Source organism: Biomphalaria glabrata, chromosome 12 (genome assembly GCF_947242115.1).
Source record: "Biomphalaria glabrata chromosome 12, xgBioGlab47.1, whole genome shotgun sequence".
Lineage (NCBI taxonomy): Eukaryota > Metazoa > Mollusca > Gastropoda > Planorbidae > Biomphalaria > Biomphalaria glabrata.
The window spans coordinates 10,881,018-10,893,774 of NC_074722.1; the positions used below are offsets into that span (position 1 = coordinate 10,881,018).

At 35.8% G+C, this 12,757-nt stretch overlaps 2 protein-coding genes across 12 annotated transcripts in view; one reads left to right on the plus strand and one right to left on the minus strand.

Moving 5' to 3' along the window:
- The window catches only part of LOC106057138 (calcium/calmodulin-dependent protein kinase kinase 1-like), a 216,956-nt gene that overhangs the window by 77,700 nt on the left and 126,499 nt on the right, over nt 1-12,757 (minus strand). The window lies entirely within an intron of this gene.
- On the plus strand, nt 4,678-7,473 carry LOC106079163 (histidine N-acetyltransferase-like). Its single transcript, XM_013240304.2, has 3 exons — nt 4,678-4,859; nt 5,595-5,834; nt 6,355-7,473. The coding sequence occupies exons 1-3, from the start codon at nt 4,689-4,691 to the stop codon at nt 6,928-6,930; spliced, it is 987 nt and encodes a 328-aa protein (XP_013095758.2). The 5' UTR covers nt 4,678-4,688; the 3' UTR covers nt 6,931-7,473.

Sequence of the window (12,757 nt, forward strand, 5' to 3'; positions counted from 1 at the left end):
TACAGTCGATACAGACTATGTAAGACGTGTGCGGCTCTGTGGAAGAGAAATGTGTACGACTCGATGCAAGTTAACTAGGGTAGAGTTAACTGGAGTGGACTACTGTCGTTAAAGTCTATACAGCGAACTACAGTGGACTTGAGCCGTTACAGTCGATACAGTCGATGTAAGACGTGTGCGGCTCTGATTCGGTAGACTTGAGTACGACTTGGTTCAGCTTTGGGAGACCTGGAGCGACACTGGGAAGTGTGTCGTTGGTCTGTTCTGTGGAATACGGCTCGAGGAAAGTTGAGAAGAGATGAATTGCAACGAAGTGAAGTGATGAATTGCAACGAAGTATAGCTAACTGTAAACTGACAGATATTGTACAGTCTTCTACACTACATGTTACAGTAACGAATTGTTAGAGTTAATAGTCATTAAAGTTATATGAAACTGAAAGTTTAGTCGTCAAGTTCTTTGCTGTGTTTTTATTTGTGTGCCTACTAATACTTCTAGCCAGAAGATTCAGAAATACGTAACAATATGTATAGATTCCAGCATCTTGTTTGAGAGACAATAAAATATTCAGCTCAAAACGGCACATTTTTTTGGAGCCAATTTTTAAAATGCTTGAGAATCTATGTGAAGCGTTATCTTTGTAAATAGTGGTAGTGCATATAGGTCATCATTTGGAACGACGAAGCAAGTCCATGTTAATGGTAAGAAACAACGCGTAATGAGCACATCTCTATGAGATAACTGTAACACGTAACTAGCACATCTCTATGAGATAACTGTAACACGTAACTAGCACATCTCTATGAGATAACTGCAACCGTCAAGGGGACATTGATAACAGAATCAGTGCTGTGTTGTTTTGCCGACTGATATCCAGTAAGTTTTATTTTACTAAGACATATTATGCATATTAAACAAGTAAATGAATCATTGAAATGTAGAGGTAAATAAATAACATAAATATCATAAACCGTGAATACGCCTATCAGGCGTATCAATCTTATGTATAACAACGGGCGTAGTGGCTGAGTGGTAAGGCGCTTTGCTTCCGAACCGAAGCTTCTCGAGTTTGAATCTCGCTGGGAATTTCGGGATTTTTAGGAATTCCGTGAGTTTATTCAACTGTAATGACGACATTTATTATGAGTTCCAGAAACAGTAGCTGACATTATTTATTATGAGTTCCAGTAACAGTAGCTGACATTATTTATTATGAGTTCCCGTAACAGTAGCTGACATTATTTATTATGAGTTCCCGTAACAGTAGCTGACATCATTTATTATGAGTTCCAGAAACAGTAGCTGACATCATTTATTATGAGTTCCAGAAACAGTAGCTGACATTATTTATTATGAGTTCCAGTAACAGTACCTGACATCATTTATTATGAGTTCCAGAAACAGTAGCTGACATTATTTATTATGAGTTCCAGTAACAGTAGCTGACATTATTTATTATGAGTTCCAGAAACAGTAGCTGACATTATTTATTATGAGTTCCCGTAACAGTAGCTGACATCATTTATTATGAGTTCCAGAAACAGTAGCTGACATCATTTATTATGAGTTCCTGTAACAGTAGCTGACATCATTTATTATGAGTTCCAGAAACAGTAGCTGACATCATTTATTATGAGTTCCCGTAACAGTAGCTGACATTATTTATTATGAGTTCCAGTAACAGTACCTGACATCATTTATTATGAGTTCCAGAAACAGTAGCTGACATCATTTATTATGAGTTCCAGAAACAGTAGCTGACATTATTTATTATGAGTTCCCGTAACAGTAGCTGACATCATTTATTATGAGTTCCAGTAACAGTACCTGACATCATTTATTATGAGTTCCAGAAACAGTAGCTGACATTATTTATTATGAGTTCCAGTAACAGTACCTGACATCATTTATTATGAGTTCCAGAAACAGTAGCTGACATTATTTATTATGAGTTCCCGTAACAGTAGCTGACATCATTTATTATGAGTTCCAGTAACAGTACCTGACATCATTTATTATGAGTTCCAGAAACAGTAGCTGACATTATTTATTATGAGTTCCAGTAACAGTACCTGACATCATTTATTATGAGTTCCAGTAACAGTAGCTGACATTATTTATTATGAGTTCCAGAAACAGTAGCTGACATTATTTATTATGAGTTCCCGTAACAGTAGCTGACATCATTTATTATGAGTTCCAGAAACAGTAGCTGACATCATTTATTATGAGTTCCCGTAACAGTAGCTGACATCATTTATAATGAGTTCCAGAAACAGTAGCTGACATCATTTATTATGAGTTCCCGTAACAGTAGCTGACATTATTTATTATGAGTTCCAGTAACAGTACCTGACATCATTTATTATGAGTTCCAGAAACAGTAGCTGACATCATTTATTATGAGTTCCAGAAACAGTAGCTGACATTATTTATTATGAGTTCCCGTAACAGTAGCTGACATCATTTATTATGAGTTCCAGTAACAGTACCTGACATCATTTATTATGAGTTCCAGAAACAGTAGCTGACATTATTTATTATGAGTTCCAGTAACAGTAGCTGACATTATTTATTATGAGTTCCCGTAACAGTAGCTGACATTATTTATTATGAGTTCCCGTAACAGTAGCTGACATCATTTATTATGAGTTCCAGAAACAGTAGCTGACATCATTTATTATGAGTTCCCGTAGCTGACATCATTTATTATGAGTTCCAGAAACAGTAGCTGACATCATCTATTATGAGTTCCCGTAACAGTAGCTGACATCATTTATTATGAGTTCCAGAAACAGTAGCTGACATCATTTATTATGAGTTCCCGTAACAGTAGCTGACATTATTAATTATGAGTTCCAGTAACAGTACCTGACATCATTTATTATGAGTTCCAGAAACAGTAGCTGACATCATTTATTATGAGTTCCCGTAACAGTAGCTGACATCATTTATTATGAGTTCCAGAAACAGTAGCTGACATTATTTATTATGAGTTCCAGTAACAGTAGCTGACATTATTTATTATGAGTTCCAGTAACAGTAGCTGACATTATTTATTATGAGTTCCAGTAACAGTAGCTGACATCATTTATTATGAGTTCCAGTAACAGTAGCTGACAATATTGGGGAAGGTAAAGGCAGTTGGTCATTGTGTCACCCTCGTTAACCGTCAGCAACAGAAACACATGGCCTTGACATCATCTGCCCCATAGAGCGAAAGGTCTGAAAGGGGAAACTTGACTTTTACAAAGTATAACGATCTTTTGTTGGTTTTATAAGTTTCCTTTCAGAAATGAAGATAATTAGGCGGCCTAAACCATGACTCAGCTGGACAACAGAGGGTGCTCGCGGGTAGAGTCCGAAGCGAATGTTTGAATGAAGACTTATGCTACTCACAGGCTTCTTCTTATCTTATATAATACAGACATTACTTCAAAAAGAAGATGATTACGTCCTACGCGTCATAAATTTAGTCATGCATGTTAACAAATGACTTAAATTCTGCCAAGTCACTGGTTTTCCTGGCTAGCTCAGGCAACCCATTCCATGCTCTAATAGCACTAGGGAAGAAGGAGTATTTGTACAAATTTGTCCTAGCATAGGGGACGAGGAATGTGCCTTTATCTTTGTGTCTTTCTGAGTATTTTATTAAATTATGTTTTTGTATTTGAAGATTATGGTTCAGTGTTTAATGTATAGTTGCTACTTTACTTTTGAGTCTTCTGTCCAGAAGGCTTTTTAAATTTAGTGATTTTACTAAAGGTGTTACTCTAGTCACATGTGAATATTCGTTTGCTACGAATCTCACTGCTCTATTTTGTGTCTGTTCCAGTTTCTTAATGTTTTCTTGAGTTGAGGGGTCCCAAACAGCGGATGCATATTCTATTATTGGCCTAACCAAGGTTAAATAACATTTTAGTTGTATGTTCTTATTTGATTTATAGAAATTTCTTTTAATAAACCTTAATGCTTTGTTTGATTTTTTGATAGTTTCATCAATATGTGGATTCCATGACAGTTTTTCATTTATTATAACACCTAGGTATTTTGCGTTTTTAGTCTGTGTTACCGGTTTACCCTGAATAAGATTAGTGGAATTAATTTGTTTTAGTTTTTGGCTACTCTTAATAACTGACATTTTTTTTTGAGTGGAAAGACATGCTCCAATTTGATTCCCGTTTCTGTAATTCATCTAATTCTCTTTTTAAATTTCTGTATCTTGTGTTGTTTTTATTGTTCTATATATTATGCAATCGTCTGCAAATAATCTGACTTTTGTTCCTGAACTAATGCAATTTGGTAAATCATTAATGTAAATTAAAAATAGTAGTGGACCTAAGACTGTTCCTTGAGGTACACCTGAGTTTACTGTTTTTGGTGTTGATTTAGAGCCATTTATTATTACAGTTTGTTCACACCATATCAGAAAATCTTTAATCCTCTGATGCAATGGACCATCAACGCCAAAATATTTTTAATTTTCTTAAGCAAACTATGGTGGTGAATTTTGTCAAATGCCTTGGAAAAATCTAATAAGATAGCATCTATTTGCTCACTATTATCTTAACCTTCCAAAAGGAATCGTCAGATTCTACACTAAATTGAAGGAAGAAAATCTAGATATTGTTCATATTTTGCTTTGGTTTTTACAGGTTTTCACAGGTCACGTTGCTACTTTTGAATCAATGTCATCAGTCAGTGGAGTTCAAATACGAAGGTCAAGGCCAGAAGACTATGACGCAATCGTGGACTTGGGCGATGTGTATTTCGGAAGAGATTATCTTCAGTCTCTGTATCAAAAAGCTGTAAATGACCCAGACATTTATCCTCTTGTGGCTGAGGTCAAGGGTCAAGTGGTGAGTATACTTCGATAAGCTTGAAACGGAAACAGTGAATGACCTTGACATTTCATGTTTTTAATCCAGGGTTTCTGGGTTTCTCAAAAAAAAAATGTTTTTTCTCCCCAAACTTCCATGGCCAGCTTGGAGGACTCTTTTGTTTTGTTTTATTATTATTTTTATTCTGAGCTTAAGAAATTGTTTGTGACCCAGTCTTTATTACTGACTACTTAAATCGGTCTTAGCCAGTTTTGCTAAGCCACATTTAGACTTTTCTCGATTTTGGCAGACGACTTCTATGTTTCGTGCAATACGTTGCTTTAGCCTTGGCGATTGTGTTTAAGTGATGGATTTGTATGTCATGCCCGATAGCTTGTCTTGTCCAAACATGCCACACCCTTTGGAAAATGCCCCCCCCCCCTTTTGTTTTGCATTTCTTATTCGGCACGATACATCATGACATGTATCCCCATCGTTTGGCGTGATGATGCCTCGTTATTTGAACTTATTCAGCTCTTCGAGCCCTGACTTACTAGGGAGGCATCCCTGGCCTTAGATCCTTTTTATAGAATTTAAAATCACTGTACTGAACGAGACCATCGAGTCGATATCAAAGTGCTCTACCAACCGTTCACTCAAAAGGTTTAAAATATTTTTTTTTTAAATATTTTTTTGTATGCATTTGGGGTACTTATTTTTTATTCTAATATCTACAATTAAAAGTCATTTCCCCCCCCCCCCATTTATGCTTAGGTCGGTTTCTACATGAATCACATTCTAGACGGCGGTCTGTCAGTCATGAAACGTGCGGCCAGAGTTCATCCTTCCTTCAGGAAGATGGGAATCATGCACGAGTTGCGCCAAGCATTGGACGAGCATGTGGCCACGCTGAGACCTGGATTGCAGTATCTTTATTTAAGTGCATCGAATGATAATGTTTCAGATGTAAAAAAAGAATACATGTCCCAAGGCTATGAGGAGATATTACGAAAGGTAGGATGCTTTCTTCAATTCCAAGGATATACAAACAAATAGACAAAAAACATTTTCCAAAATAATAAGCAACTGAATGCTGTTGAAAGTCTCCTAAAGACAGACATTTCACCGACAAAAATTGATAAGTATGAGGCAGAGCGTTAAGCACTTGGATTCCAAACAGGAGTCCCGGGTTCAAATCCTGGTGATGACTGGCATTTTTTTTTTATTTCTGGATCTTAAGGCGCCTTTTAGTCCACCCAGCTCTAATAAGTACCTGAAATTATATGGGGAAAGTAAAGGCCGTTGTGCTGACTTCATGACACCCTCGTTAAACGTAGGCCACATCTGCCCTATAGACCACAAGGTCTGAAAGGGGAACATTATTTTTTTACTTTTTAATTGCTAAGTGAGAAGAAAAAAAAAAGGGAACTACAACTACAATACAAATAGAAAGATCTAAAATGCATTTCTTTGTTGTTGTTATTAAATCGTTTCAATGTTTTATTAATAACATGTTTTTTTTCTTTCCTAACAGCCTTTCATATGCCTGGATTTCTGCACCAAAGATCTGAATGTCAGTGATGTCACAGACCACGTGTCTTCGGTGACTACTTTAAGCTATAACGACATCAAATTGTTGTTTACTCTCGAAGACGTGCTGGACAAGTTTTTCGACTCGCGAATCATTTTTAACAATTTCGTTGGTTACAGATGCTTAGAGAGTAACATTAAACATTTCTTGAACGAGAATAAAGAAGTCTGCGTCACTATTGCGTCATCAACTAAGCCGCCGGGTGCGACTACGGCAATCGCAATTCACGATATAGACGTGGTGACCTTTTCAGAATGGTTCAAGTCAGAAGTTGGCGTGGTCTATATAGTAGATATCTACACATCACAAGGAAGCAGTGACCAGTCCATTCAAGCCCACTTATGGAGACATGTGGACTTCTTAAAGAAACTGAATTTTGGTGACAAAGGCATTTTTGAGGTATCTTATGGACCCAATGTTTCAGAGGAGAAGGTTCGGTCCTACCTGAAGCAAGTCGGTATATCAGAACTTTCAAACCTTCCATTGAACATGGAAGTCTTGCTAGAAAAGAAATTATAAGGAACTCTATATATGTATCTACAAAAGTCATTTGCTACTATGCAGTATGTCCATATCCAATGCATTTCGATATCGATTATCAAACTTCAAGCCAACGTTTCAAATAGTTTAATATCTCCAGTGGTTTACGTAATCCAAGAAACGTCGAATTAATAGCATGCAAGAGATCTTGACCGGAAACCCCCTGCAAGTCTGTCCTGCTTACACATTACGTTACACACAAACATTGCATATATACTTTTGCGGATAACTCTTTGATTAATTTCTCGGTTATGAAATACTGTGTAATGATTGCTCTTTTGTACGTACATACGATATGAACACCTATAAGGTAAAAATGTCACGCTTTCGGAAGACCTTTTGCAGCTTTAGTAACCTTTAACAGATTGCAGACATGGTATACAAACACGTATTACATCTTTCTCACTACTGTAAAGCTACAGTACTAGTTAAGACATTGGCGTTTCAGCCAAAAATGAACGACATTTGTCAAGTGTTAAATGTTTTTGTTTATTTATTTATTGTTTGCTTAAAAGTGTACCTTTTTTTACTAATGTATTCGCTTACCTGTGTAAAATATTTTAAAAAATGTTTATTGCACTCTATCGCAACAAAAAAAAAAGAATAATATTCACATTCTTTATCTTATCTTATCTTATATAATACAGACGTTACATCAAAAAAGAAGATGATTAAGTCCTACGGGTCATACATTCAGTCATGCATATTAACCAATGACCTAAATGTCCGCAACCCATTCCATGCTCTAATAGCACTAGGGAAGAAGGAGCATTTGTACAAATTTGTCCTGGCATATGGGATGAGGAATGTGCCTTTATTTTTGTGTCTTTCTGAGTATTTTATTAAATTTTGTTTTTACATTTGACTAAGACTAAGACTAAGACTGCTTTATTGATCCTTACGGAAATTTGTTGTGATTACAAGGACTCTTTTCTTATATAAAGACAACACAACAGAAACATACACATAAATACAACAGACAACATAAAGAGTTCATTCAGCGACTACACACAGGTATCTTGGTGCATTTCATGTTCCCTGATCAATGAGTGGAGGTGATAGAGTCTGACCGAGTGAGGTACGAACGAGTTTTTGTACCGCTCCGTTCTTGTTTTGATTGACAGCAGTCGCTCACTTCGCGACGACCTAACGTAGTTCTGATGGAGCGGGTGGCCGTTGTCTTCCAAGATTTTTTCGATTTTTCTTAGGCACTTTTGTTCAAAAAGTTCCTTTAAATGTGGTAATGTTGTGAGTGTAATTTTTGATGCTTTTTTAATGATGTTTTCTAGACGTCGCAAGAGTTTAGATGAGGCGTTGCCTTGCCAACATCTTATTCCGTATGTTAGCAGATTTTGTATAGTCGCGCCGTAAAAGGTCTCAAGGATCTTCTTGTTTAGTTTAAAGCTATTGAGTTTGTATAGAAAAAAAGAGTCGCTGGGCTGTTTTCTTTGTCAGAGTTCCAAGGTGGTCTTCCCATGAAAGCTTGTTGTTGATGATAACGCCTAGATATTTATATGCCTTTACTTGTTCTATAGATGTAGTGTTTATTTGCAGTTCACGAATAGTTTGTTTTTTCTTTCTAAAATCTATTATAAGTTCTTTAGTTTTTGTTACATTCAGTTCTAGAAAGTTGTCGGAACTGAAGATTATGGTTCTGTGTTTTATGTATAATTGCTACTTTACTTTTGATTCTTCTATCCTGAAGGCTTTCTAAAGGTGTCCTGAAGGCTTTCTAAAGGTGTTACTCTAGTTAAGTGTGAATATTCGTTTGTTATGAATCTCACTGCTCTATTTTGTGTCTTCTCCAGTTTCTTAATGTTATCTTGAGTTGAGGGGTCCCAAACAGAGGATGCATATTCTATTATTGGCCTAAACAAAGTTAAAAACATTTTAGTTTTATGTTCTTATTTGATTTAGAGAATTTTGTTAAAAATAAACCCTAATGCTTTGTTTGATTTTTTGACAGTTTCATCAATATGGGGATTCCATGACAGTTTTTCATTTAATTACACCTAGATATTTTGCATTTTTAGTCTGTGGTACTGTTTACCATAAATAAGATATTTAACATTATATTTATCTATTACTATATTAGTAAAATACCGACTGACTCATTGATCACAAAATACTGTCGTACGTATCCACATGAAATGTCGTATAGAGGTTCCTTTTACCACCTAGACTTAGAACTGTTTTTGACAGAATCGCAACCTTGGGACAAGCTATTCTCGAAAACCCGCAAGCCTTCTATCAAACGGTTGTATTTTTATTTTCGGCATTTCAGACAGCAAGTGGTTACAGTTAGTAGTATAAGTTACACCCAAAAATTGTCACAGTGAATAGTAGCATTATGTCTTAGACTGCGAGTGGTTACAGTTCGTAGTATAAGGTTACACTAAATCAAGAGAAGGAGACAGATTATGATCATGATGTTATAATATAGTTTTCGTTGTTTTTCTAAAAAGCCAATTGATATTTAAATATCAGAATTCCTTTTGAATGTAAATGTTAGAACCTATCCTACTATAAAATGTAGACTTAATTATATTCAAATAAAAGCTCGCGTCTCGTACACACACAGCGCAAATGCAATGATAATGAGATTAACCAACAAACTGATAACTGACAACGTAAGCCACTCGTGTCGTTTATGTTTTCTAACGCATTATAATCTACGTGCAAGACCATAGACATTAGAGTCATTATCAGCTTTTAGACTGAAGACCATCTGACCTCTTGAATCTGTTTCAGTCCATCACTGAATTATTTTAAGTGTAGTCTGACCTGTAAAATGTTAAGGGTCAAGATTTATGAACCTTGACCTAAGGGAAAGCTTTCACTTAGAGGTCAGGAATGATGATCTCCCTTTAAACTAAAGGATCATTTATTCTTTTGTAAGACAAAGCAATGCCTGGGTTCCCCATCCAAATAAGGCTGGAGGCTAAGCACACGAGTTAGTTCTCTTGTGTTCCTATAATGTACCACCACCAACCGTGAGGCAGCAGAAAACGCTCACTAAGGCCAACGTTGATGAATGTTTTATTTTATTCCTCCCCCCCCCCCCCCCCACGAGCAATGCTTGGTCGCCTGAACCTGCTGTGGGAGCCCACTGAAGGAAACGTTTTCTTTTCCATTCGCGAGTCTCCCCTTAACAATACTGCCTGGAATGTATCACCGTGAGTAGTCTGACTTGAGTATGACGGCCGTAGCTGGTCAACTGGCATGTTTTCAAAAGGCAACGGCAATCTCAGTCCTCTTGACCATGATGACCTGAGAGGCTGAAGTCCGGATAAAAAAAAAAGCTGTAGACATTTACAAATATTGTTATCAAAAGAATTTAACAGATTAGGAAATGGGTCCATTTGTTAAATTCTTATAGCAGCTTTCATTTAGATTGTTAGATAACCTTTTTCAGTCATAGAAGGACTATGGCTCATTCCGTAGAGCCATATTTATGTGACCATAGAGGCCTATTCTGAAGAGACAATCTCGATCACCTATATTGCTGATTGGTTATTACTGATATTTGCCATTGTCAACAGCTGCAATATGTCATTGACTACATTTATATGCCATTGACTACATTTATATGCCATTGACTACATTTATATGCCATTGACTACATTTATATGCCATTGACTACATTTATATGTCATTGACTACATTTATATGCCATTGACTACATTTATATGCCATTGACTACATTTATATGCCATTGACTACATTTATATGCCATTGACTACATTTATATGCCATTGACTACATTTATATGCCATTGACTACATTTATATGCCATTGACTACATTTATATGTCATTGACTACATTTATATGCCATTGACTACATTTATATGCCATTGACTACATTTATATGCCATTGACTACATTTATATGCCATTGACTACATTTATATGTCATTGACTACATTTATATGCCATTGACTACATTTATATGCCATTGACTACATTTATATGCCATTGACTACATTTATATGCCATTGACTACATTTATATGCAATTCACTACAGATGCAATATGTCACTGACTACATCTGCTTATTGTCGCGGGATACACATTAGAGACCAAAAGAAAATCCGCTGCCGAGGACAGACGCAGACGGCGAAAAGAAAATCTAAATCGACCACCTGAGGACAATGGTTATGCTTGCCTTGGTGTGGCAAAATATGTAGGTCACAGCTGGGGCTGCGTAGCCTCGGGAAATACTGCATTCCTCACTAATCTTCGGACTCGAAGACAAGCCTTATTATTATTCCACTGACTACAGATGCTATATTCCACTGACTACAGAGGCTATATTGCACTGATTACAGAGCCTGTTTGACCTCGCTTACATCTGAGTTATGAATATGAACCACAGTTGAACCACGTGACACTCAAATGATCTAGTGACCTAGTTACTGTTTCTTAATTTGTCTAGGTTAGGTAGGTCAATGTGTCTCATTTTGGTGTCATATTCTTTAAATGTGATTACTAGTTATGATGCCACGTCTGGAGGTGAGGGGCTGAGTATTTAGACTACCGTAGTGACAGGAGTAACTGTTACGCATCGTCTGGTTAATAGAATCTTCTATTCATTACGGTCACCTCATTGTGCATGCACACTTCTTCTTCCACATCTCTCTTTCTTTCTCTCTCTCTCTCTCTCTCACTCTCCTTTTGTCTCTTGTTAACCTTTACCTTTGTTTGTCTCCTATCTTTCTGTCTTTCTCTCTGACTTTTTTGTCTCTCTGTTTAACTCTCTCTCTCTCTCTCTCTCTCTTTTTGTCTTGCTCCCATTCCTCTCTCTTTTCTATTGAACGTCTCTTAAATTATGAAAAATACAAATTAAAAGTGTTTCACAAACTTTTACTTATGACGCTTCTATGCAGTTTGTATATGTTTATAATGGACAGTAGTTTGTATATATGTTTCTAATGAGCAGTAGTTTGTATATATGTTTATAATGAGCAGTAGTTTGTATATATGTTTATAATGGACAGTAGTTTGTATATATGTTTCTAATGAGCAGTAGTTTGTATATATGTTTCTAATGAGCAGTAGTTTGTATATATGTTTATAATGGACAGTAGTTTGTATATATGTTTCTAATGAGCAGTAGTTTGTATATATGTTTCTAATGAGCAGTAGTTTGTATATATGTTTATAATGGACAGTAGTTTGTATATATGTTTCTAATGAGCAGTAGTTTGTATATATGTTTATAATGGACAGTAGTTTGTATATATGTTTATAATGGACAGTAGTTTGTATATATGTTTATAATGAGCAGTAGTTTGTATATATGTTTATAATGGACAGTAGTTTGTATATATGTTTATAATGGACAGTAGTTTGTATATATGTTTATAATGAGCAGTAGTTTGTATATATGTTTATAATGGACAGTAGTTTGTATATATGTTTATAATGGACAGTAGTTTGTATATATGTTTCTAATGAGCAGTAGTTTGTATATATGTTTCTAATGAGCAGTAGTTTGTATATATGTTTCTAATGAGCAGTAGTTTGTATATATGTTTCTAATGAGCAGTAGTTTGTATATATGTTTCTAATGAGCAGTAGTTTGTATATATGTTTCTAATGAGCAGTAGTTTGTATATATGTTTCTAATGGGTTTGATTGTCGTAAAATCAAGCGCGTGTTCAGCAAGTCTCGTGCAGCATGTTTAGTACACACATATATCACATTACTAGGAAGAAATATGACTGTTTAGAAGTAAGAAAGATGGGTAGACTCTTTAATCACGTATGCAACTAGATATTGAGATTTCTTCTTCAAAATGAAGTTT